We start from the raw sequence: 24,088 nt of genomic DNA on the forward strand, positions 1-24,088 counted from the left end.
TACAAAAAAAATTCTGAAACTGGATCATGGCGATGACTGTACAACAGATGAATTGTATATTTTAAAATGTTACAATGGTAAATTTTATGTTATGTGTATTTTACCACAATAAAAAAATGAATTGGAAAAATAACATATATAGGTCAGGTCACAATTATATATAAGTAAACCTGAACCAGAAGGAACACAGACCAGTCCCAACATCTGTCAAATTAAAATGAGACTTCACTGATGTTGAACAATAAATAAAAATCAGGAAAGGAAACAAAAAATGCCAGAAGCATACAGCCACAATCCCAAGCCTGCAAGTGCTTACAAGTGGGGGACAAGTTACACAGCTCACTGGGGGCCAGACCAGCAGGTGTGTGTGCTCTGGGGGGAGGGAGAGAGGTCTTAGGCCCTCCCCAGCCCAGCCTTCTCTAATCTCCCGTAAAACACTCCCCAGAGTAGAGAAACCATCTGTTTCAACAAAGCCTAGAGCCCTACAAGCATATTAACTCTTTCACTGCTGACCTCCTACAGATGGGCTTCACTTAAAAATGTTAAGTGCTTTCCATTTTTAAAATGACTCTAAATGTTAGAATATAAGCTCTACAATGGAAGAAACTTGTCCTGTTCAATAGAATGTCCCTAATACCTGGAGTAAATTGATATCAGTGGATAGTCAGTAAATGATTTGCTGAGTGAATCATTAAATACCTTTTCCCTACAGTAACTGTTTAACTTATGCCTTTTTTTCTACAGTCTCCCTCTTCTTGTCACTTGTCCTCACTTAGAGTCTGACCTAGTTTCCTCAAATTCAGTCAACCAATCACTACTGCTCTGCTTAAGTACAGTACAACTAGTCTCCTCACTGGGGGTTTTGTGCTGGATCCCAGCGCCTAGCACTGTCCACACGGTAAGTGTTCACACACACTTGCCAAGTGAAAGGACAATTCACTTTGGTCACCACACCAGGTAAGTGCTCAGCAATGAGCACTTAAACTGCCTAGGTGGGAGCTAGGTACCACGAGTTATAGAAAAGTAACGTCCGCAAAACAGTTCCCACGTAAAGCTTGCAATTTTACTATGGAGACAAAACGAGGATGTGGAAAAGTGACACATGAAGGTGGACAATGATAACCAAAGAAGCCTCCATGGAGAAGAGAGGCCTGCCGTGAGGCCGAAGAGACGGAGGGGTGCCAGGCAGGTATAAAGAACAAGGGAGGGCACTCCAGGTGAGCTGCCCAAGGAAAGGCCAGAGGACAGACTGAATGAAGCACTTCAGAGCGCCAAAGGAGACGAACCTGTCTAGAGTGAAAGCTGTATTCTAGGAAATCATGTGGGATAAGCCTGAATAATGGAAGGGGGCAAAAGGCTCACAGCATAAAAGCTCCTGCTTACTTTTCGTAACAGAAAACACTAAGCAGCAGCTGGCAGCGCTAACTAGAAGGGAGAGACAGGACACAGCCAACAAAATCTGAGGCAGTTGCAGTAATTCACGCAGGAGGTGACGAGTGACTGGCCTAGAGTCATGGCAAAGGGGGTGAGGAGAAAGGGCAAATTTAAGAGAAATGCTGAAGAAACAAAAAAACTCAGTGACAGAAAATGGGGTTGATGAAGAGAGAAGAGTCAAAGATGTCTCCAGGGTTTCTGATCTCGGAGACTGGAAGCATGTGAGCACAACTGTTAAAAATGGGGGATAAGGAAGGAAAGCCAAGTCCAGCCTGGGTCTTGAAAATACTGAGTCTGTGGTGACACCCAAGTAAAGCTGCCCTGTAGGCAGTTGATAAAAGAGACTAGAAATTGAGAGATGTTTATGCCTACAATGAAATATTATTCAGCCCTAAAAAAGAAGGAAATTCTGTCACTATACGATGAACTTTGAGGACATTGTGCTAAGTGGAATAAGCCAGTCACAGGAGGACAATACTTCATGATTCCACTTAGACGAGGCATTTAAAGCAGTTAAACCCACAGAAGCAGAAAGTACAATAGAACAGTGGTGGCCAGGGGCTGGAGAGAGGGGGAAAGGCGAAGGTGTTGTTCAACCAGTAGAGACTTTCAGTCGTGAAAGACGAAAACGTTCTAGAGATCTGCTGACAATAAACATGCATGTAGTTAGTAACACTGTACTATACATGTAAAAATTATTTGGCAGGGTAGATTTCACATGTGTTTTTTATCACAATTTTAAAAACACCTTAAAAATTGAGAGATTTTAGGTAGTGTAAGACAGATGTGGGAGTCTGCAACTTAAAAGAAAAGCTGAAGCCAGAAGTAGTGGCTAGAGAAAGAAAAGGTGAAGAGTAGCATAACAGTAATGCCAGCTATGCTTGCACCATGAGTTTATGTGCCAGCACTGTGTCAGGAGCTTTACCTACACCATTTTACTTAATCTTCATAATTTTATGTGAGATATTATTATCCCCATTTTATAGGACTTTATTTTATATTATTATCCCCATTTTATCCCCATTTTCTCATCTTCAGATGAGAAAACTGAAGCTCAGAGAAAGTGAGTAACTTGCCCCAAGTAATGCAGACACTTGGATTTCAACCCACGCCAGCCTGGATTCAAAGCCTGTATTATTCCCACCTCACCACCCCTCAGCAAACTATCTGAGTTAGTCAGGAGAAGGAAAAGACCCAATGGAGGCAGACAAACAGCAATCAGACAGGTCAAGGAAAACCAAAAAAGTCCCTCATTAAAGCTAAAGGAAGAGAAATTCCTTTTAATCCTCAATCAAGGATATGTTTTTATTGATTTAATAAATAATTTTTTAACTTTTTTACTTACTTTTTTTTTTAGAGAGAGGGGAAGGGAGGGAGAAAGAGAGGGAGAAAAACATCCATGTGTGGCTGCCTCTTATGTGGCCCCCACTGGGGACCTGGCCTGCAACCCAGGCATGTGCCCTGACTGGGAATTGAACCGGTGACCCTTTAGTTTGCAGCCCACGCTCAATCCACTGAGCTATACCAGCCAGGCTGTTTTGATTGATTTTAGAGAGAGTGGGAACAAGGGGGAGAAAGAGAAAGAGAGAGAGAAAGAGAGAGAGAGAAAGATTGACTGGTTACCTCCCGATCTAACCTGCAACCTAGGTGTGTACTCCGACTGGGAATCAGACCCAAAACCTTTTAGTGTACAGGCAATGCTCCAACCAACTAACTAACTGAACGACCTGGCCATGGCAAAGAAGAGAATGTTTTAAATAGGCAGGGATGTTACCACAGTGTCAAAATGTCAACATTCCAACACAAAATGAAGCCAACACTCCAAATTTACCTGTAAAGAGTCATGTAAAGATAGAGCCTTAGGCCAGGTACTCAGACCAAAGAATTTCAAAGAAACAGAAGCCCTAGCAGAGCTAAACGGACTTCTTCTCTCCTTCTTATCAATGACACCTGGTAGCCTATCACCAGCTACTCCACAGGTCTCTCACTGAAGTTAATCATCTGACCAGTCCCAGGAAATACCAACCCAAACACAAAGCACTGCACAACACAAGGTCAGGTTTAACTGAGCTATGCGGGAAACTGGATCTCCACTCCAGCTACAGCTGAATGTAAACTCTGTTTCTAAAACCAAACATCTTTTAGAATGATCCCATATGCCTGCTCTCTTCTTCTCACATCCTAGACAAACTAAAATCAGGTACACATTTATTGATTTAGCTGAGTCCTGCTTCCCTATAAGTGATCTTTCATACTGCTGCCTGAGTTATACTTCTCCCCCACCAAAACAAGCAAACAAACACGATTGTTTATGTCATTCCTGTCTTAAAAATATCTAGTGCCCTCACATGCCTACGTTATTTCTTAGCCGTTTATAACAAAGACTCAACTTTCCATTCCAGCGCTCTCTCACTACCCAGTCCCTACTTCACAATGTTTTTCATTCTTCCTCAGAGGATACAGACTTTCTATTCCCTTGCACACCTGTTGTCTCCCCAGAATACCTTTCCTCCCTTCTTAACTGGTAAACTCCTACTAACTTCAAGATTCAGCTCACATACCAATTCCACTGTGAAGTCTTCCCAATCACCCACAATGTAGCCTCAATAAATCTCTCCACCTCTGTTCTCACAGCATCTTGTTCATATTTCTATAATGGCACCTGCTATAAATATTGGATTGGCCAAAAAAGGTTGTTTGTTTTTTTCCATAAGATGGCTTTAGTAATGCTTAGCTGTCTTTAACTTCATTAGAAACAATTTTGTTAGATTGTATTGTGACAGCTGTCATATTAATGTGCATTTAAAAAGAAACTTACCGAAATTGCTGAATTTTTGTGTATTTCTTCCATCTTAATGTTGAAGATGGAAGAAAATATGCAACGTTTTCGGCATATCATGCTTCATTATTTCAAGAAAGGGAAAAACACAACTGAAATGCAAAAAAAAGATTTGTGTAGTGTATGGAGAAGGTGCCGTGACTGATCAAATGTGTCAAAAGTGGTTTGCGAAGTTTCGTACTGGAGATTTCTCGCTGAAAGAGGCTCCCTAATCAGGTAGACCAACTGCAGTTGATAGGGATCAAATGGAGACATTAACTGAGAACACTCAACTTGATACCACACAGGAACAGCCAACATAATCAAAATATCCAAGTCAATAAAGTTACCGGGGAAAATGAAAAAGGTGCCTTTTATTTTACAGAAAAAGCTAAATGAACTTTGGCCAACCCAATATAAATTACCTATTTTTTGAGGATAGGGACTGTTGTTAATTTTTGCATTTCCTATGTCTTGTACAAGATCTGGCATACAGAAGGTTCTCGATGGAAGAAGGGAAAGAGAAGGATATGGGAACTTCCAGTGAAAGACACAAGAAGCATGGAACATTAAGTAGTTAGTTGATATCAAATTGTAAAAAGTCATTTTCGAAATCAAAGGATTTCAAGATACATTAAACCAGAAAGTCTAAGAGGTTCCTGCCACTCCACAATGAGCAAAATACACTGTTTAGCAAGTGATATTCATTCAGAGGGACCATCTTCACAATTGTTGCAATAAGTAGCATATACAATTAGGATTACTAGCCTGGGGTTTCTCCAGAAGAGTAGCCAAAAGAAACGTCGGCAGAATATGCAGACAGGAGCCTTAACCTCTCAACAGTAATGCCTACAGGCTTATTCTTTAAGAAAGGATAGTGTAACACCTCTAGTTAACAACAACAAAAATCCCCACAGAACTACTTCCACACATTTAAGAGCCTAGAGTGTTAACCATTACACCATGGAACCCCAGATTCCCCACACATTTCAAACCAGCAGCAGCAGAAGCCAACCCCAATGTGGACTTGTGCTCATGTCCCTCTGTCCACCAGTAACATACAGTAAAACGAAAAAAGACACAATTAAGAAGAGGATCAACTTGAACAGGACAAAACTGTCAAGCATCTAAACTGCTGAGGATTTACTGAGGGTCTATAGGTGCCTACTTCTTTTAAAGGTATTGACTGACAGGTCTCACCCCAGAAACATGTAGACTTCCAGACTGCATGCAGTCGAGAGAATTGCCCCATTGTGGTAGGTTTGCTTAAGGGCTCTGGGAACAGGAGGAGTAGACAGTTCTCACTGTGAAAGATGCAATTCTGTCAGTGACTCAAGCCACTTTCCACTATCCCGGCTGCTGTAGAAATATTCCTATTGAACCCCCACCCCCCTGCACACAAAGTGCCATATGCACCACCTTCTCCCAGGCCTCAAGCTAATCTCCCAACACCCACAGTCTACCATCAGCGAGAAAATCCCACATTGTCTGCAACAGGATGTCAACTCCCCGTCAGAAACAAGACTATACTCTCATCAAGTCTGTAATTTGACCCTAAGGCGACTGTCAGTCCCAAGTAACAGAGCTGATTTACACTTGACTGCAATATGTTGATTCAAACACACAGCACCATCTCCACTTCCTCCAGAGGCAGACAAAAGTGATGACACAGTAGAGTTTGTCAACTTATTACACCAGGTTAAGCTGGCCCAATTTACTAACTAGGGCTAACTCAGTAACAGCAAGCATGAGAATCTCAACTTCAGACCAATCTGAGATTCCAATGCAGGGTTTCTAAACAGCATTGATTAGGTCATTCTTCATACAGCAGTTTCCTGATCAACATGATGGATTTTTCCTGATATAAGAGGAAAGGGTCCTAGGGCTGGAAGGATCACTGAAGCCAGTTAAATGCTTGGAGCTGCTGGGACAAAAGCTTCAGAGTAAAACAGGGCAGTGCTGTGATGATGACATGTGGGAGCTGCTGACTAAGTGAAGAGACACTTGGCATCTCTCCCACGAGGAAATTAACTGGACAATAAAACATGTGATCCAGCTGTCCACTAAGCCTGAAGACAGGGCTGTCCCTAGAGAGCAAGGACCCAAGTGCTACCAGAAAGGTATTCAGAGTGTTACAGGTACTCTCAATAAATTTTAAAAGTGAAATAAAATTAAAAGCCAACATCCAGAGATTTGAATTTATGTATTAAGACCAGTTATTCTGCCCTAGCTGGTGCGGCTCAGTGGATGGAGCTCGGGCCTGTGAACGGAAGGGTAACTAGTTCCATGCCCAGTCAGGGCACATGCCTGGGTTGCAGGCCAGGTCCCCAGGGCGGGTCATGAGAGGCAACCACACATGGATGTTTCTCTCCCTCTCTTTCTCCCTCCCTTCCCCTCTCTCTAAATAAATAAATCAAATCTTAAAAAAAAAAAAAAAGGACCAATAATTCTATTTCTAGAAATCTACCCTTAAAAGATAATCAGACATGAGCAGACATTTTTATTTACAAGATTGTTCATTATCATATTATAGTAGTGAAAAATTAGAAATGTACATGCCCTCCCAGTTGGGGAATGTCAAATAAATGATACTTTCACTTGAGGAAATTCCATACAACTGTTAAGAAAATTTGTTGGAGACAAATGGTTAAAAGCATAAAAAATGCTCACAAAATAAAGAACATGATAGAGAATTACATTATAATAACAACTATATAAAAACACAATTTTTATATATGGAAAGAAAAAACTAGATGGAGCTCTGGCCAGGTGACTCGGTTAGAATGTTGTCCCCATACCCCAGGGTTACAGGGTCGATCCCTGGTCAGGGGACATACAGGAGTCAATCAGTGGAGAACAACAAATCAATGTTGATCTCTCTCTCTCTCTCTCTCTCTCTCTCTCTCTCTCGTTCCCCACCTTAGTGTATCTATTTAATGGAAGAGGGGAAAATGTTTCCACCCCTTGGGTTCTTTATTAGGCATGCTGAAGAGGGAAAAGAAGCACCACCCTGCAAAAAAAAAAAAGGCTACTCTCTGAAGGGTACATATTGGGGTGTGAGGGCTTGCCCTGCTTGGCCAGACACAACAATAGAGAACAGGTTTCTTGGCTGGCCGACAAAGTGGATGTCCAAAGTAAGGTGGTGAGATAATGAGAAAGATGATCTGACAAACAACAAGAACTACTGGAACGAAAATTGTGTGTGTGCCTTCTCATTAGCCACCTTCTTCACTTATTCAACAATGTTCCAATTATATCTGAAACCCCCTGTTTGAAACTGTTTACAGACTAGTAATACCATCATTCCAATATTTTCCAGAGCAGTACACCTGGCTGGTGTGGCTCAGTGGATTGAGCGCGGACCTGTGAACCACACGATCGTGGTTCAATTCCCAGTCAGGGCACATGACTGGGTTGCAGGCCAGTTCCCAGTAGGGTATCCACGAAAGGCAACCATACATTGATGTTTCTCTCCCTCTCTCCTTCCCTTCCCCTCTAAAGGTAAATAAATAAAATCTTTAAAAAAAATTAAAAAAAAAAGAGCAGTACATTTCCATTCTCTGAGATTGGATTTAGTGTTTCAAAATAGCTAGTTACAGATCATATCATTTTCTGACCAAAAATTAGGTATGATGATAAAATGACTGTGGAGTTTCTTATGGGAGTCACACTCTGGCACTGAAGAGAAAAACTACAATAAAGGGGTTTTATAAATGTATAAACAGACTAGTCACCATTCTCAGAGTATTTTTTAACCTCCTGTGTGCAACTGAAGGACATTTGAATACATGAGTTTAGTTTAATTCTTCAAATGTTTCTCTTATCTTTAATATCTGTCAGGCAGCATGCTAGGTCTGAAAAATAAAAAATAAATGAGACACAGCTCCCACCTTTAACAACTGTAGGGCTAACAACTCCTGGACTCTTATTCTCTGCCAGGTGTTATATTTACTATCATGTAATTCTCACAACATCTGGTGAGATAAATTCTATTATCCCTAATTTATAAACTAGAAAAGTGAGACTGAGAACATGGTCCAAGAAATAAAGACTAGTAGGAAAATCAAATGTCTAATTAAATAACTATAACATAATGTGATATGCTCTAAAATTAGTATGTTTAGCCTGGCTGCTGTGGCTCAGTGGATTGAGCACTGGCCTGTGAATCAGGGGATTGCTGGTTCGATTCCCAGTTGAGGCACATGCCTGGCTTATGGGCCAGGTCCCTAATAGGGGCTGTGTCAGAGGCAAACACACATTGATGTTTCTCTCTCAAAAAAAAAAAAAAAAGATTAGTATGTTTAAAGTGCTATGGCAATGAGTAAAAAAAAAAAAACAACAAACTCTACCTAGAAATGCAGCAAAAACAAAACAAGTAACTCTGGGAAGGCAAGTGAGATTTAGCCAGGCAGGGGTGTCCAACCCACAGCCCACAGGATGGCTAGGAAGGCTGCCCAACACAAAATCGTAAATTTACTTAAAACCTTTTTTTTTGCTCATCAATTTTCATTAGTATTTGTGTGTTTAATGTGTGGCCCAAGACAACTCTTCTTCCAGTGTGTCCCAGAGATGACAAAAGGTTGGACACCTCTGTGATTAAAGATGAATAGGAAGAAATTTGATTATTCTAGGCAGAAGGAACAGGAGAACATGTGCAAAGGAAGAGAAGGGTGAAAATATATGGGTATGTTGGGGTGTATTTATTTATTATTTATTTTTTAAAAAACAAGCCATTACCTCACAGATCTATCACAAGTTTTTCTTAACAAAGGCTGGAGAACCACTTTCTCATCACTCTCCCTCATCTACCTTTCTGCCTCCCTAATTAATCCACCATGGCTATCAGTCACAGCACAGGCCTGGGCTCTGCCAAAGAGCAGGACTTGGGCAAATGGTTCAACCTGTCATACCCACAGGACAGGTCTATCTAGGCAGAGACCACTCAATGGGTGTGTGTTCTGGCAGGCTTGAGAAGCGAAGTTAAAGCCTTCCAGAAGCAGCAGCAGCAATAGGATACATTGCACTGCAACTCTGGCATCAAAGCACCAAAGAGTCACAGGACACTGGAGACTAGAACTTCAAGGACTTCTACAAGGTCGCAATTCTTCCACCGGGCTCCCTTCACCAATTACTCCCTAATGGAGGAATGGCTGCAAGCTGAAAGACGTCAAGAAAAGCAGAGTCGGTGAGTAAGTGAAGAGGGGAGCCAACGACCTCTTCCTGTCAGCCTCTCTGGAACACACAAGGGTACAGGTCAGATGAAGGGAAGCAGCTGTTCACCACAATCGGGGCACACAGTAGGTGAAACTAACAGGAGAGTTTGACAAAGACAATGGTCTGTATGTGATTGTCTGCCTGGCGGCCCAGGGCAGAACACTTGTCTAAGACCTATAGCAACATGCCAGAAATGATTATAAGGACTAAACCACACACCTACAAGCCCTGTTTCCAGGAGCTTTCCCACCTGGAAAAGTTTCAGCTTCTGAGAAAGAATAAAGTTAATCAGATGCTTTCTTTGGGTGGACATGACAAACTGCCACATATTGTACGTATGTGTTTTATGTCATAAAGACTATTATACAGTGTATATAAGTGGGTGAAGGATTAAAAAACAGGACACAGTTCAAGACTAGTGTGGAGAGAAAAGACTGCCGCTCTCAGTGCAAAGCACCACACTGTTATTCTCCTTCAGACAGGAAGGTGCCCAAGTGTGTTCAATGCACACACTTGGGGAGCCATAGGTATTTTCCCCTAATTCATATGGTCCCCAGCATCAGACAGCAGCACAACACGGCACCTTGGCTGTTGTACTCCTAGGAACTACCATATCCTTAGCAGGACAGGTGAACCCTATTCTGAGGCCAGCCAAGCCCTGGGTATACCACTGTAAACTGTCTATGGCACAGGTGGTGAGCACAAGGCCCGTGAGCCAAATGCGGCCCTCCACCTTGTTTTATCTGGCCCAGCACCTTGTTTCGACCTGGCGGCAGCACCAAGCTCTTGCTTAACTGTTAAGGAGTAGTTACATTTATATAGTTCTAAAATTACATTTGGCCCTTTGAAGGCAACCATGAGGCTGATGTGGCCCTCAGTGAAAATGAGTTTGACAGCCCTGATGGTATGGGAGTACTGTAAGAGCTACACAGATTAAAACAAGTGAAGTGCTTAGAACAATGCCTAGTCCATAACTAACATTTGCTGGGTGTTTATCGGTATTATTAATAGCACTAATGCCATTGTCTTCCAGTCTCACCATCATAACTGTCCTACAGTGAGATCATGTAAGAACTGGATCAAACAGGTGGGTAAGCGACTAGGGCTACTACTACTCCCCAGTCAGAAGGTGACCTGATCCAGTTCATCCTGGACCAAAGCAGGCACAGGTCTTGCTGTAATTCAAACAAGTAACAAGTCTCCGAGAGGAACAAGGAAAGAAGAGGTAGAACTAACATGTGGTGAATTCTGACCACATATCATCACTACACTAAGTGTAAATATCCTCTTATTTAATGCCTACAGCAGTTAAGTGCTTCCGAGTTCATCTTAGAAGTGTAAGACCAAAACAACATGACAGAGAGGGCCGCCAGGTCGAAACAAGGTGCTGGGCCAGATAAAACAAGGTGGAGGGCCGGATGTGGCTCACGGGCCTTGTGTTTGCCACTTGTGCCTCATGTCTGCAGTGGGAACAGTGGAAGCTGCTCCTGCTGTGGCCTTTTCTCTGATTTCAACCCCACATGGAACACTCTTCATGACACTACATCTAGGCTGTCAGTCATTCCTAGTACAGACTGGGCAAGAAGGAGGGGAGAAAAGTCCTTATAGGTGGGCTGAGAAAACTAATGATTGCCAAGCTGGTTTCAATACACCCGCTTCCAAAACCAGAAATAACTCTTTGTGGGGTACAATTTTAAACCTCTAGACCCCTGAGAGGATCAAATCAAGAGCTATTCGGTTCCACTAGCCCCACCAAGAACGTCAGGAGAGTTAAAGGAAACTGCGGACCAAACAACTATTTAGGGAATAAAAAAGGATTCCTTCCTTCGTGATGTCTTACGGGAGGAATATGAAGAGGGCCCTGCCACCAGTCATACTTGCTCTTTGTTCCTGAAGTACACGCAGCAGAGAGGAACATAACTGTGAATAATGTGGTCTCCTGAGAACCTCAGAAATGTACATAGGTCACTGCTGAACCTGATCTACATAGGCTGTGGCCTTCCTAGTGTGGCTAACTGCTCATCTAAACCTTGACATAAAAAGGAATCAAAAGGAAAAGTCAGCCCTGGCTGGCGTAGCTCAGTGGATTGAGCGCGGGCTTGCGAACCAGACGATCGCAGTTTGATTCCCAGCCAGGGCACATGCCTGGGTTGCAGGCCGGTTCCTTGCAGGCTAACTACCAGCAGGGGACGCACAAAAAGGGAACCATACATTGATGTTTCTCTCCCTCTCTCCTTCCCATCTAAAGACATATAAATAAATAAAATCTTAAAAAAAAAGGAAAAGTCATATTCCCCAACCCTATGGGTAGGTAAATCTCCTACAGTGTCTGTTTACCACTTACCCATCTTCAAAAGGCTCTGGCCTTCTATCAGAAGAAGGATGCTAGGGATAACAGGGAGTAAAACTATACTAAGGAGCTCAGTGTCCAAACAGAGGCCTGGGATTTCTACTCTGAGATTTTTCTTCTACTGAGAAAACATGCAGGTTAACTAAGTTTGATAATCCCTCCATGTGGATTTTTTAAAAGATTTTATTTATTTATTCATTCATTCATTTTAGAGATAGGGGAAGGGAGGGGGGAGACAGGAAGAGAAACATTAATGTGCAAGAGAAACATTGATCAGTTGCCTCTTGCATACCCCCAAGTGGGGACCTAGCCAGCAACTTAGGCATGTGCCCTGACCAGGAATCAAACCAGCGACCTTTTGGTTTGCAGGATGACATTCAACCCACTGAACCACACCAGTCAGGGCCTTCCATGTGTTTTTTAAACAGGGAAAGGGCTTCTGCTGTTGGTTGGGCATTGTACCCAGGAATATAGAAGAATCCGTGTAAGACAGGAAATAGGGCAAGAAGAGGGGCTCTTATACGGGACAAGGATACATTTTTGCACCAATCTTCATCCTCCAACAAGACCCCAAAACTGGAAGAATCACTGAGAAGCACCACTGGTTTCTACCCCCCATCTCCCAGGTCTTCCCCATGAGTCTAAAAAAGAAGTCAAGACTCTCTGCCCCCTCAAAACTTCCTCTGACAGGGAAGCAACAGTCAATGTCACTCACTCTTGCTAAGACCTGTCTGATGCATGATGAGCTCACAGAGCTCTGAACCTAAAGGGAGTTGGCTCCAGCTGTCAGAAGTTCTGGAAGAGAGAGAAAAAAAAAAAGGTGTTTCTATGGCATGGGGCAAGAAAAGGGAAGATAGAGATCACCAGAACAATATTTTACAGTTGCATGTTCCTTTGTAGTATACAAGCTCTTCAAGTATATGACCTCTTAGAAAGAGTTCTCCAACAGACAATGAAAGAAAGAAAAATACCTACAGACCCTGGTAAGGGTGGGAGTTCAGACCTCCTGCCATTCCTCTCAACCCAGGAGAAGCCCACTTCACTTTCTTCCTCTCTCTACCTCCTCAAACTCTCTCCACACCCCATGGTTGCTCTGGGTCTAGAATCCTGACTGCTGAGGAAAGAGGGATGGTTTGAGTACCTTCCTAAGTAGATGAAAATAAAACTATCTATTAATTAGAGAAGGGAAACAGAAAGATTTTGTTTATTTTCCTCCTTAATAGCCAAGAGTCCTGCACTGTCACATCTCAAAGCATTTTTCTCATCTAAGGTTAGTGAAGAATTTTCCAACCATGCAAAGCAAACACTATTTATTCCCTTCAAATATCACTTTAATTAAAAAGTTTCCTCCTTTAACTCCACTCATTTACCTTTCACAATGGCATCTCCAACCTATCAACCTGCCTTACTCCTCCCCCCACAACCACTTGTGACTCCCTGCTCTCTCCAGATGGGACTGTGACTCACTGTAGACACAGGCAAGTAGAAAACCTGACCCAAGAAACCCAGCTACACCTAGGTGAGACTGCAGGGCTGAATGACAAGAGCCCTCCACCTCCATTACCCAGGAAGTGCCCCGAGCTCTCCTGAGCTCCAAACAGCAGAAGACATGTATTCATTGCCCCTTCAACAAGAGAACAGGCTGCTGCTGAAGCAGCTGAGAGGATTCCCTCCTACCTACACACCCATGATCACACTTACAAACTCTACCCTTTCTAGGCAATTGCCTAAACACACGTACACACGCACGCACGCACGCACACACACAAATATGGCCAGCTCAGAATAAGAGGACTTTCTAAGCCCCTAAGGGATTGATGGAAAGTAAAGACCCCATACAACACACACCACAGTAAGTGTTCACACAATCAGCAAGGACAGAAAGTAGGGAGCCAGATGGCTGGTAATACCTCTAAGGTTGTTGAGTCCCTCCAGGAACTTCTGGTACTTGTAAGCATTCATGGCCCGGCCCAGCTGTGTTGGTTCAGTGGCTGGAAGTAGGCACCATGGCACAGTGACAGCTGAGAAGTGAGTGTGTGCAAACCAACTGATCTCTCCTACTGGTCTCCTAGCCCCCAAGAACTGGACTTTGACCACATTCACAAGTGACGTCACCACAGAAGCCTCATTACATTACAGCCCTTTGCACGCCCTCATTTGCTACAGTGAGCGGAAATACCTCCCCAGGGGAGGCCAGCCCCTCCCTTGTGCAAATGAGACAAGAGACCACAACGGCCCCCGAGGATCATCTGCCACCTCATCTGTCCCCTTCTATCTAGACCCCAGCCCAGGTTCCACTGGGATTACTGCTCTGGTTTAAACGCTAGGGAGAAAGACAACTGCTTTTCAGGAGAGCAGTTAAGGGCTCATCTAACATCTGAGAATGAGACCTTTAAACGGCTGCACTCAACCCAAGAATGTCACCACAACAGGAGCTCTTGAGCAAATATCACATGGCAATGGGACAGGTTTTATAAAATAAACAACCAAGTCTGCACTCTCCTTACAGCAGTCATGTTTACAGACTGGAATACAGCCACACAGATGAAACACTGCACATTCGCACAGTCCAAGGCAGGGAGAGGAGAGGAGCAGACACTGTTAAGCCCACTCCCTAAGTGCTAAAAGCACATTTCTGGGAGGCAGGACCTTCTCCACAGATAACTAAGGGGAAAATACAGTCCACATGCCACCCACCTGCTCCCCACTGCAGGGTATACTATTTCACACAGCTGATTCGTTTCTGCTGTGCTTTAATGATTTCAGCAGCTGCTTCAAGTTTCATTCTACTCCACAGTGGCACCCATTTTCTTTAAAGACTGACAAAATACAGTTTATAATTTTTGAGAGCAATTCTAAGAATATACTACTTAGTTTAACCGTAGTCTAAATACAAATGTTTAACTCAAAGAATGCATTTTATTTTGAAAATAAAATTTACCTTAGTTTATGTATATAATTTTGTTATTGAAACTACCAGTGTACAAGTTATAGGAGATGACATAAATCTTAAGGAAAATTATGGAATTTTATTTAATTCATAGCAATTATTTTCTACTTTTAGCTTAGTTTGTTATAGCTAAACCTAAGTTCTCTTAGGTCTCTGGCACCAGAATGTAAATATATGCATATATGTATCATGTAATAATACAACATTCATCATAAAAGTCATAGTTTAATATTAAAAATGTACTGACAGAAATGGAAAAATTTTCATTCTAACTCTATTAGTCTCAAAAACATGCCATCCTCACCCTGGCCAGTGGCTCAGTTGACTGGAGCATTGTCCTGTACACCAAAAGGTTGTCGGTTCGATGCTTGGTCAGGGCACATATGTAGGCTGTGGGTTCGATCCCCAGTCAGAAAGCATATGCAAAGCAACCAATTGGTGTTTCTCTCTTACACCTATCTATCTATCTATCTACCTATCTATCTATCTATCTATCTATCTACCTATCTCCCTCTTCTGCTCCCTCTGTCCCTCCCTTGCTCTCTCTTTAAAATCAATACACAGCCCTGGCTGGTGTAGCTCAGTGGATTGAGCGCGGGCCTGCGAACCAGACGATCCCGGTTCGATTCCCAGTCAGGGCACATGCTTGGGTTGCAGGCCAGTTTCCGGCAGGAGCCAGTTCCCTGCAGGGGATGCACGAGAAGCAACCATACATTGATGTTTCTTTCCTCTCTCCTTCCCTTCCCCTCTAAATAGATAAATAAATAAAATATTTAAAAAAATAAAAATAAAAAAAAATAAATAAAATCAATACACATATTTCAGGTGAGGATTTTTCTTTTAAAGTGTAATTTTTTAAATTGACACCTCCCAAGAGTTACAGGCTTTTAGGATAAGCTATGTGGATTATAACCAGAGGAAAAACTCTGACATTTCTATAGCATTTTTGCTGTTAAGTGGTTCACCTGCATTATTATATTCATCTTTAAGAACGTTTTTATGCCTGGCAGGCATAGCTCAGTGGATTGAGCACCAGCCTGTGAAGCAAAGGGTCGCAGGTTCGATTCCCAGTCAGGGCACATGCCTGGGTTGCAGGCCAGGTCCCCAGTGAGGGACACATGAGAGGCAACCACACATTGATGTTTCCCTCCCACTCTTTCTCCTTCCCTTCCCCTCTCTCTAAAAATAAATAAATTAAATTAAATTAAAAAAAGAATGTTTTTATGGCCTTGGCTGGTGCAGCTCAGTGGATTGAGTGTGGGCCTGCGAACCAAAGGGTTGCCAGTTCGATTCCCAGTCAGGGCACATGCCTGGGTTGTGGGCCAGGTCCCCAGTAGGGGGTACATGAAATGAAACCACACATTGATGTTTCCCTCTCTTTCTCCTTCCCTTCCCCCCCTCTCTAAAAATAAATAGTCTTTTTTAAAAAGAATGTTTTATAAAAAGAATTGTAAATTTTCATTTATAGGTAAAAAAAATAGAGGTTAAGCAACCTGTCCAAAGGTCATACATACATCAAGTCAATGAGAAAACATGGAAAGAACCTATGTTTCCCAAACCTGCACTTGGTACTCTGGCTCATGTTACTTTGCATCCTAGAAAACCATGAGCAACCAACCACGTCGGACTCCACTGATTAACCCCTCTTATGAGAGTTATCCCTCCCCCAGGTCTGAAGTTTTTCAGAGCAACCTGCCATGTATGCTGTTGTTCAGTGCCTTGAGGTAGAACTCAGGGTGCAAAATATAACATTCCACAAAACTCCCAATTATGCAAGTTAGATGCAGGTGGAGAAACTGTGTTAACTAGTATCATAAAACAAAAAGAAAAGGGAGTGTGCTTTTAAAAATATCAGGCTAAATAACATTAGCAACTGCTATAACAGAAAGGGGAAAAAATTAAAATGCTATTAGTCAGCCAACAGTACCAACAAGGTAGCCAGCCACTGTGTGAAGATCTGAGTATTAGGAATCACAGGGGATATACAATACATGATTGAGTTTTCTCAAAGAACAATTTAATGGGCAAGATTAAAAAGTCAAAAAGGGAGTTTAATGATTACGGAGCATAAGTTAGACAGTTTAGTAGTTAGACAGTTAATAGTGGACTGCATTTTTAAAAAATGTATACATTCCCCCTGGTTGGGTAGCTCAGTTGGTTAGAGCATCATCCCGATACGCCAAGGTTGTGGGTTCAATCCCTGGTCAGGGCACATGGAAGAACCAACCAATGAATGCATACATGGATGAAGCAACAGATTAATGTCTCTCTCTCTCCCCCCCCTCCCTAATCCTCCCTCCTTGCCTCTTTACTCTCTCTAAAATAAATAAGTAAATTTTTAAATATATACATTCTATAATATATTACTGTGAGAAGCACAGTATTTCTGAAGTTACCTAGTCCAAGAGACCAAGTATTTGGCATGAAATAAGACTGCAGATGAGAAAGGCAAATATTAAATAGAAGTTCAGATCATACGTGTGTGTTTCCTGGCATTATTTCACTATTTCATTATTTCACAGAAGAGTATGAATAACAGGGTAGAGTGGAAAGAACTTTGGTTGTAGAGTCGATGCCTGGAGCCCAGAATCTATCTTAAGATCCAACCTGGCCACTAACTAGCTCTGTGAGTAGGAGCCCAAAATCCCTATAAACTGTTATTTCTTAACTTTTTTAGGTCACAAACTCCAATGAGAAGCTGATGAAAACCAAGTATATTCTCCCTATAAAAAGGCCCATACCAGTAAGTTGATAAGGAAAACCAGGCGTCACCAGCGGCTTTCTTTTCTTCAGGCAGCTGCGAGGCTGACAGACATTCAGGTGGAGCGTGCCTACCAAAAGCAGCCCACCACTTTTCAAAATAAGAAGAGGGTCCTGCTTGGAGAGAATGGCAAAGAGAAGCTTCCTCGACACTACAAGAATATCAGTCTGGGCTTCCAGACGCCCAAGGAGGCCACTGAGGGCACCTACATTGATAAGAAATGCCCCTTTACTCGTAATGTCTCCCTTCGAGGGCGCATCTGCATGGTGACCAAGATGAAGATGCAGAGAACTACTGTCATCTGCGAAGACTACCTCCACTTCATCTGAAACTACAACCGCTTTGAGTAGCACCACAGGAACACGTCACTGCACCTGTCCCCCTGCTTCAGAGATGTCCATATCGGCGACATGGTCACAATGGATGAGTACTAGCCCCTGAGCAAGACCGTGTGCTTCAACATGCTCAAGGTCACCAAGGCTGCTGGCCAAGAAGCAATTGCAAAAGTTCTAAGACTAGATACCTGCCCACTCTCTCAAGCAAAATAAAGTTATTTTTCTCAGTAAAAAGAAAAAAGCACATATTCGCCGATCTACAAACTTCTGTTCACAAGAGGGGCCAATAAACCACAGATAAAGAACCTCTGAATTAATCTCTAAGACTCCTTTTGTGTCCTGTTCTGAAAGCAATTAACATAGTGAAATCCAAATATAAGCACTGAAAAGAACAAAGTGTAAAGGAATGATTAATCAGCCGGACAAGACCTGGGTCCTCCTGCTCTAATGCCACTGTAAAATTCTATCAGAGACTTCTACCACCCCAGAGAGGAAAATCAGCCCAGACAAAAGGAATCTAATAGCAGGAACAACTGGTATTTAAAATAGCCACTTGAACTAAGTGCATTTAAAAGACAACACATGTTAGCTTGTCATTTCCTTTGTGTGTTTCACCATATCTGATAAAAATTAAACAAAAACAAGGATGTTTGGAATTATGAAGTGAGTGATGGTTCCAACGGGAGGCTCTTGGGAAATGGGGGGAGAGATGTGCAGTAGCCCAGACTCCGGTTGTATTCTTGCAGACAATGGATCCCTCCCCAGAATCAGAGCATTCCAAAGCACTATAGTATAATATGTGTATATGCTTTGGGGGGGAGGGGTGCTGTTCATCTTTTATCCTCCAATAGAGCAGGTCCCAGTGAATAGCAAACAGTGAATGTAACCTTCAGTGGTGAGAGAGATTCTGCCCTAAATTCCAGACAGAGACAGACAAATGTGAAGGCTTAGGATCTGGCAGTCTAATAGGCACTCTCTGGCCAGCTGCTGACAGGGGGAAAAAAGCTCTGCTGTCTCCAACAGCCTTTACCAAGGCAGAGACACCTAAGAGCTGAGTGGAACTTGACTGAATGCAGGCAGATGAGGAATCCAGACTACGGTGTATGAAGTGTGGTCCTTAGGGCTCTGACGCTATAATGACAAAGACATTTAAAAAGCAATCCCTGCCCTGCCCTGCCCTGCCCTGCCCTGCCCTGCCCTGGTGTGGGCTCAGGAATCCCAGGTGAAGAGAAGGCCTGAGTCAGGTTCAGGACATTACTTCTAAAGCAGGAGGACAAGTCTGCTGGCAGAAAGTTAGTAACGGAGGAGAAAGTTCTAAACTCATAATAGAGAGTAAGTCCTATTCTGGAGTCCCCACACTTTCCCAAACCATCTAGAAATCAATACCTTCTATAATTCCTTTAAAGCAATCTTTCTCCGGAAAACAAAGGTTGTCCACAGCCCCTTATATCAGGGCTCAGTGAAACTAAATCTGGACAGCCAATTTAAGGACCTCTCCCAATCATTAATTCCACATACATGGGCTGCATTCTAACCATGCATGAGGCACTGACCTAGGTGCTGGCAACACAGAATGCAGCCTAATCAGAGAGCAACATGAAAAAGGAATGAATCTGTCTCCTCAGATTCAGAGAAGGGTCATGAGTGGTGAGGGCACAGCTGACAACCAACTGCTCATTCTCTAGACCAGCCCTGAAGACAGGAGGCTTAGAGACATGAAAGGTAACTCTCCTCATAGAAATACATCCACTTTCTTTGAGGCAGAACTGACACCCTACAGCCAGTTGTCACTGTTACCCCAAAGCAGCTGATGACCCAGGAAGACAGCAAAAATGTCTCCGGTGACTTAAGAAGCCAGCAACAAAAGCAGGTGCCAGGTTCGTGGCCCTATTCAGGGAACAAAGATCACTTTCTGCATTGTTTCCTCCTGGCAGCAGTGTCTGATGGGGAGAGGAGTTGAATTACACCTTGTCCCTCTGGTCTGCTAGAGAGAAAGTGAGTTTGCCATCTGAAGAAAGGGTTGTCCCCAGGGCCAAAACTCTCTCAGCAGGGCTGAGGAACAGAAGACAAAGAAGTCAGACCTCATAAGCTTAGGAGGAGGACTGAAATGGCCAGACCGAGGGGGGCTTTAACGGAAACTAAGTGTGGGTTTGACAAGCGTCCAAGGAGTTTTGCCCACTCTGTGTTCACTCCAGGGCCAGGGAGGTGCTTTGTGTGGATCAGACCTACACCAAGGACCCTGACAACAAGCTTAAAAAGAGCTCATGCGTTAGGCCACTGACCCTCTCTAATCAGCTCTCTCCCCTTGATCCTTTTCTTTTTGGGTGTGTAGTCCATGGGGAAATGAGTGAATCCTATGAATCCTCTCCTCCCTACAATGGTTATGTAAAACTACAAGACCAAAGAAGGTAAAAAGGACCGAGCAATTGGGAGGGAAGGCAAAAATTCCTGTTCTTAGGGTGAATCTGCTCTAGCCCTGCCTGAAACTAAGGCTCTCCTTTAAGTTTATAAAATCACAGGACAACGTAAATGCCTCACTGCTGGGCATGCTGAGTACCTAAATAAAAGATCAGAGGCAAGAGTCACCTACCACTGGACCAAGGTTACAGACCTTTAGAAGAGAGGTAGGAGGGAAGGAAATTTATTTCAACAAAAGCATACTGAAACAGGTACAGGTATCATGTGTAATAGATACCAACAGTTTCCCCTACTCCACCAAAACATTTTCTTTCACTAACTCCATCCGGGCCCAGGCAAAGGACACAGCTGCACTTCCAAGTCAGTTAAAAGAAGGTGCCTGCTCAGAGGAGCCACATTTAGTTCTTCTGACAAATTGGGGTGGGGGCAGTGCTTGCTGGCTCAATTCACCTGGACTATATATACTCCACCAAAAAATAAAACTAGTCTCCAAAATGTCAGGCCTCCAACTTCTGGTGGCATTCCTTTGTTGCTCTGAGAAGAGGAAGGAGGCAAAATAAACATTTTGGAGAACTCAGATTCTAGACACTAAAAATAGCATAATGGAATTTTCTTGTGAAGCTATTTTTTGCCAATAATGAGGTTACTTTTTTTTTTAAGTTCAAGATAGACTGCATAGTGGGGACACCAGGACAGCAGAGTATGCGTTCTAAGAAACTTACTACTCTTGAGCCAAAGATAACATTCTGTGGAAGGACATCACATTGTTAAGGTAGAACCTCAATGAGGGTGTCAACACTGTTTAATGAGTAAGAGGGTACATACATATCTGCATAGTATTATCTATATGCTTAAAATATCCATGATAAAAAAATAAAGCAATGGATGAAACTATCCATCAAATCTAGAAGTACGCATATCCTTTCATCCAGCAATTCCATACCTAGAATTTCCCCTAAAGATATACACAGGCAAAGTGGCAAGTGTTTTATTATAACATTTTGTAATGGCAAAAGACTGGCAATACCGTAACTGCCCATCAATAGGCTAAAACGCAGTATATTCATATAACAGAATAATACACCTGAAGGAAAAAAAGGGCATTTATGGCCTGATATGGATGAATCTCTAAAATTAAAAAATAAAGATCAGAACAGGAAGTATGTTAGCTCTCATTTATATATATACACATATATATATATACACACACACACACATACACATATATATATATTTTTTAAAGATTTTATTTATTTATTTTTAGACAGAGGGGAAGGGAAGGAGAAAGACAGGGGGACAAACATCAATGTGTGGTTGCCATTTGCATGCCCCTGACCAGGGACCTGGCCCACAACCCAGGCATGAGCCCCGATCAGGAATCGAACCAGCAACCCTTTGCTTCAGAGTCCAGCACTCAGTCCACTGAGCCACACTAGCCTAGGCTCATCTATATTTTTAAAAAAAGAAGGAAGAAAATATAGAATTTAGGTTGCATAAAGACAAGAATTTTTAAATCTATTTTGTTTCCTATTTATTCCAGAGTCTCCTATAGTATCTGGCATTTACTAGGTACTCAATAAATATTTGCTAGATTAATTTTTTAATTCATAAGGTATATGAGTGAATAAATGCACATATCATCTATGGAAAGAAGCACAAGATACTGATAATACCAATTGTCTTTAGGGAAGGGAAAAGGGTGGCTGGGGTAAAAACAGAGATTTTTCACTGTGTATCTTTTTGTACCTTTTGAATATCCAATTATGTGAGTGTGTTACCTAGTCCAAAAAAAATGAAAGTTTAAAAGCCAAAAACGTGAGGTTCTGAATCCTGACCCCAGCCCTGCCACTGACCACATGCCCTTCTCACAAATCGTTCATACACTGAACAAGCCTACGCTATACGACTGCCCTGTGCCAGATTTGTAGAACACTGATAGGAGCTCAGCACCTCTTTTCTCAAGCAGCTTACAATGTAGTGAGGGAAACAAGCAAGTGACCCAGCACACAACAGAGTGCAGCTGATGCTGACAAAGATGAGCAGAAACAACAAGGAAGGATGGAAGCCCAGGAAAGGCTTCCAGAAGGGGATGAGGCTGGAACTGGGACTTCACGTCTAGAGAGAATTGGATTGATGGGGACAGCAGTACTGCAGACAGAGGAAACAACAGAGAAACTATTTTAAGGAACTTAAAGTTCCTTACTTTAAGTTCCTTAAAATAGTTTGATATGGACAGAGCATAGGGTACTCTCAATTCTGGCAGAATGATGGCAGGACATAAAAGTTTCGCATGTCATGCTAAAGAAAACATATTTCAACCTAAAGATAATGGAAAGCCATTGGAAGGTTTAAGCTTGGGAATGACTACTCTTTATGATCAAATTTTAATTTTAGAAAGAGTATTCTTGCAGTAGTCAAAAGGAGGAAAGCAAGACAAAGGCAGGAGGACAAGTTAGGACATTGTTGTGGTCATATGCTGCGAAACAGCAGAATCTGAACTAAGAAAGTTGTATGTGGGATGGGAAAAAAGGAAGGGACAACTGGAGTAGAATTATACAATATTTAATCACTATGTTATCTGAGTAAGGGTGGGGGTGGTAGGACCAAGAGAAGGAAGAGTGTCAAGACACTTGTGTGACTGGGCAGAAGTTGATGCCTTAAATAAAGTGAGGAACAGGAGAGAGAAAAGCAGGTTTCCTGGGGTGAAGAAGAAGGGTTCAGTTCAGAACATGCTGAGGAGAAGACACAATATCCAAAAGAAGTCCTCCAGTACTGAGAGATAGGTGTCTGGAGCTCAAGAGAGAGATCTGGCCCAGGAGTTGAAGCCGTTAAATATAAATATGGTCACTCAAGAAAATTATGTAGAGGGCCAAAAACAAAAAACCCTCTATTTAAGGAAGCTAAACCTGTAAACGAAGAAAGAAAATCAGAGAAGGGTAAGGTCACAAAAAGTTAGTGAAGGAGAAACTTTCAAGGAGGACAAAGTTTCACCGCGAGTGGCAAGTACCACAGAAGGTCAAACAAGATTAAAACATTGCCACTGGATTTGGCAATTATGAGTTGATTGGTGACCTTGACGACAGCAATTTCAGGAGAGTAAAGGGACTTGGAAGCTAAAAGGCAGGTATATACCACTCTTAAGAATCTTCAGGGAGCCCTAGCTGGTGTAGCTCAGTGGATTGAGTGTGGGCCTACAGACCCACAGTGTGTGGTTGCCTGATTGATTTACAGTCAGGGCACACTCCTGGGTTGCAAACCAGGTCCCCAGTAGGGTGCGAATGAGAGGCAACCACACACTGATGTTTCTCTCCCTCTCTCTTCCACAACAAACAAAAAAACAAATAAATCTTAAATGCCCACAACCACATCAAAATTACAACTAAACTACAAAACCACCATCATTCAGATCTCAGATCTGGCTGAATGAAGTTCAACAACTAGAGAATTAAAGAAGCCACATTGAGACTGTTAGGAGGGGCAGAGACACAGAATGGGCCAGTCTGACACCCATGCGTAGTGGATAAAAATGGAGAGGCATATCTTGGCTGCAGAGGTACCCGGTGAGGAGCAAGGGATCCCAGCTCCACACCAGGCTCTCCATCCCAGGGTTCCAATGCCAGGAAGAGACATCCCCATAACTTCTGACTGTAAAACCTGCAGGGATTAAGGCTGAGAGAGACAAGGCTGCTTGAGTCCCAGGCAGTGCCTCTTAAAGGGCCTCACACAAGGCTCACTCAGACTCACTCCCTCTGAGATGCAGTGCTGGGGCAGCAGCTTGAAAAGCACCAGAGACTATGGGGAGGAATGA

At 42.7% G+C, this 24,088-nt stretch overlaps 1 protein-coding gene and 1 pseudogene across 11 annotated transcripts in view; one reads left to right on the forward strand and one right to left on the reverse strand.

Moving 5' to 3' along the window:
* MACF1 (microtubule actin crosslinking factor 1) overlaps window positions 1-24,088 on the reverse strand; it is a 329,873-nt gene that overhangs the window by 248,954 nt on the left and 56,831 nt on the right. Inside the window, exon 1 of one of the 11 annotated variants that reach the window (XM_037032515.1) lies at window positions 13,727-13,875. The exons of the other annotated variants lie outside the window; for them this stretch is intronic. Coding sequence (XP_036888410.1) covers window positions 13,727-13,778 — 52 coding nt within the window. The 5' untranslated portion in view covers window positions 13,779-13,875. Of the gene's footprint in view, window positions 1-13,726; window positions 13,876-24,088 lie in introns of those variants that run through there. 11 annotated transcript variants of the gene reach the window in all.
* On the forward strand, window positions 16,372-18,040 carry LOC118977595 (40S ribosomal protein S11-like; annotated as a pseudogene).

Source organism: Sturnira hondurensis, unplaced genomic scaffold, assembly GCF_014824575.4.
Source record: "Sturnira hondurensis isolate 20B ecotype Veracruz unplaced genomic scaffold, ASM1482457v3 Scaffold0021490, whole genome shotgun sequence".
Lineage (NCBI taxonomy): Eukaryota > Metazoa > Chordata > Mammalia > Chiroptera > Phyllostomidae > Sturnira > Sturnira hondurensis.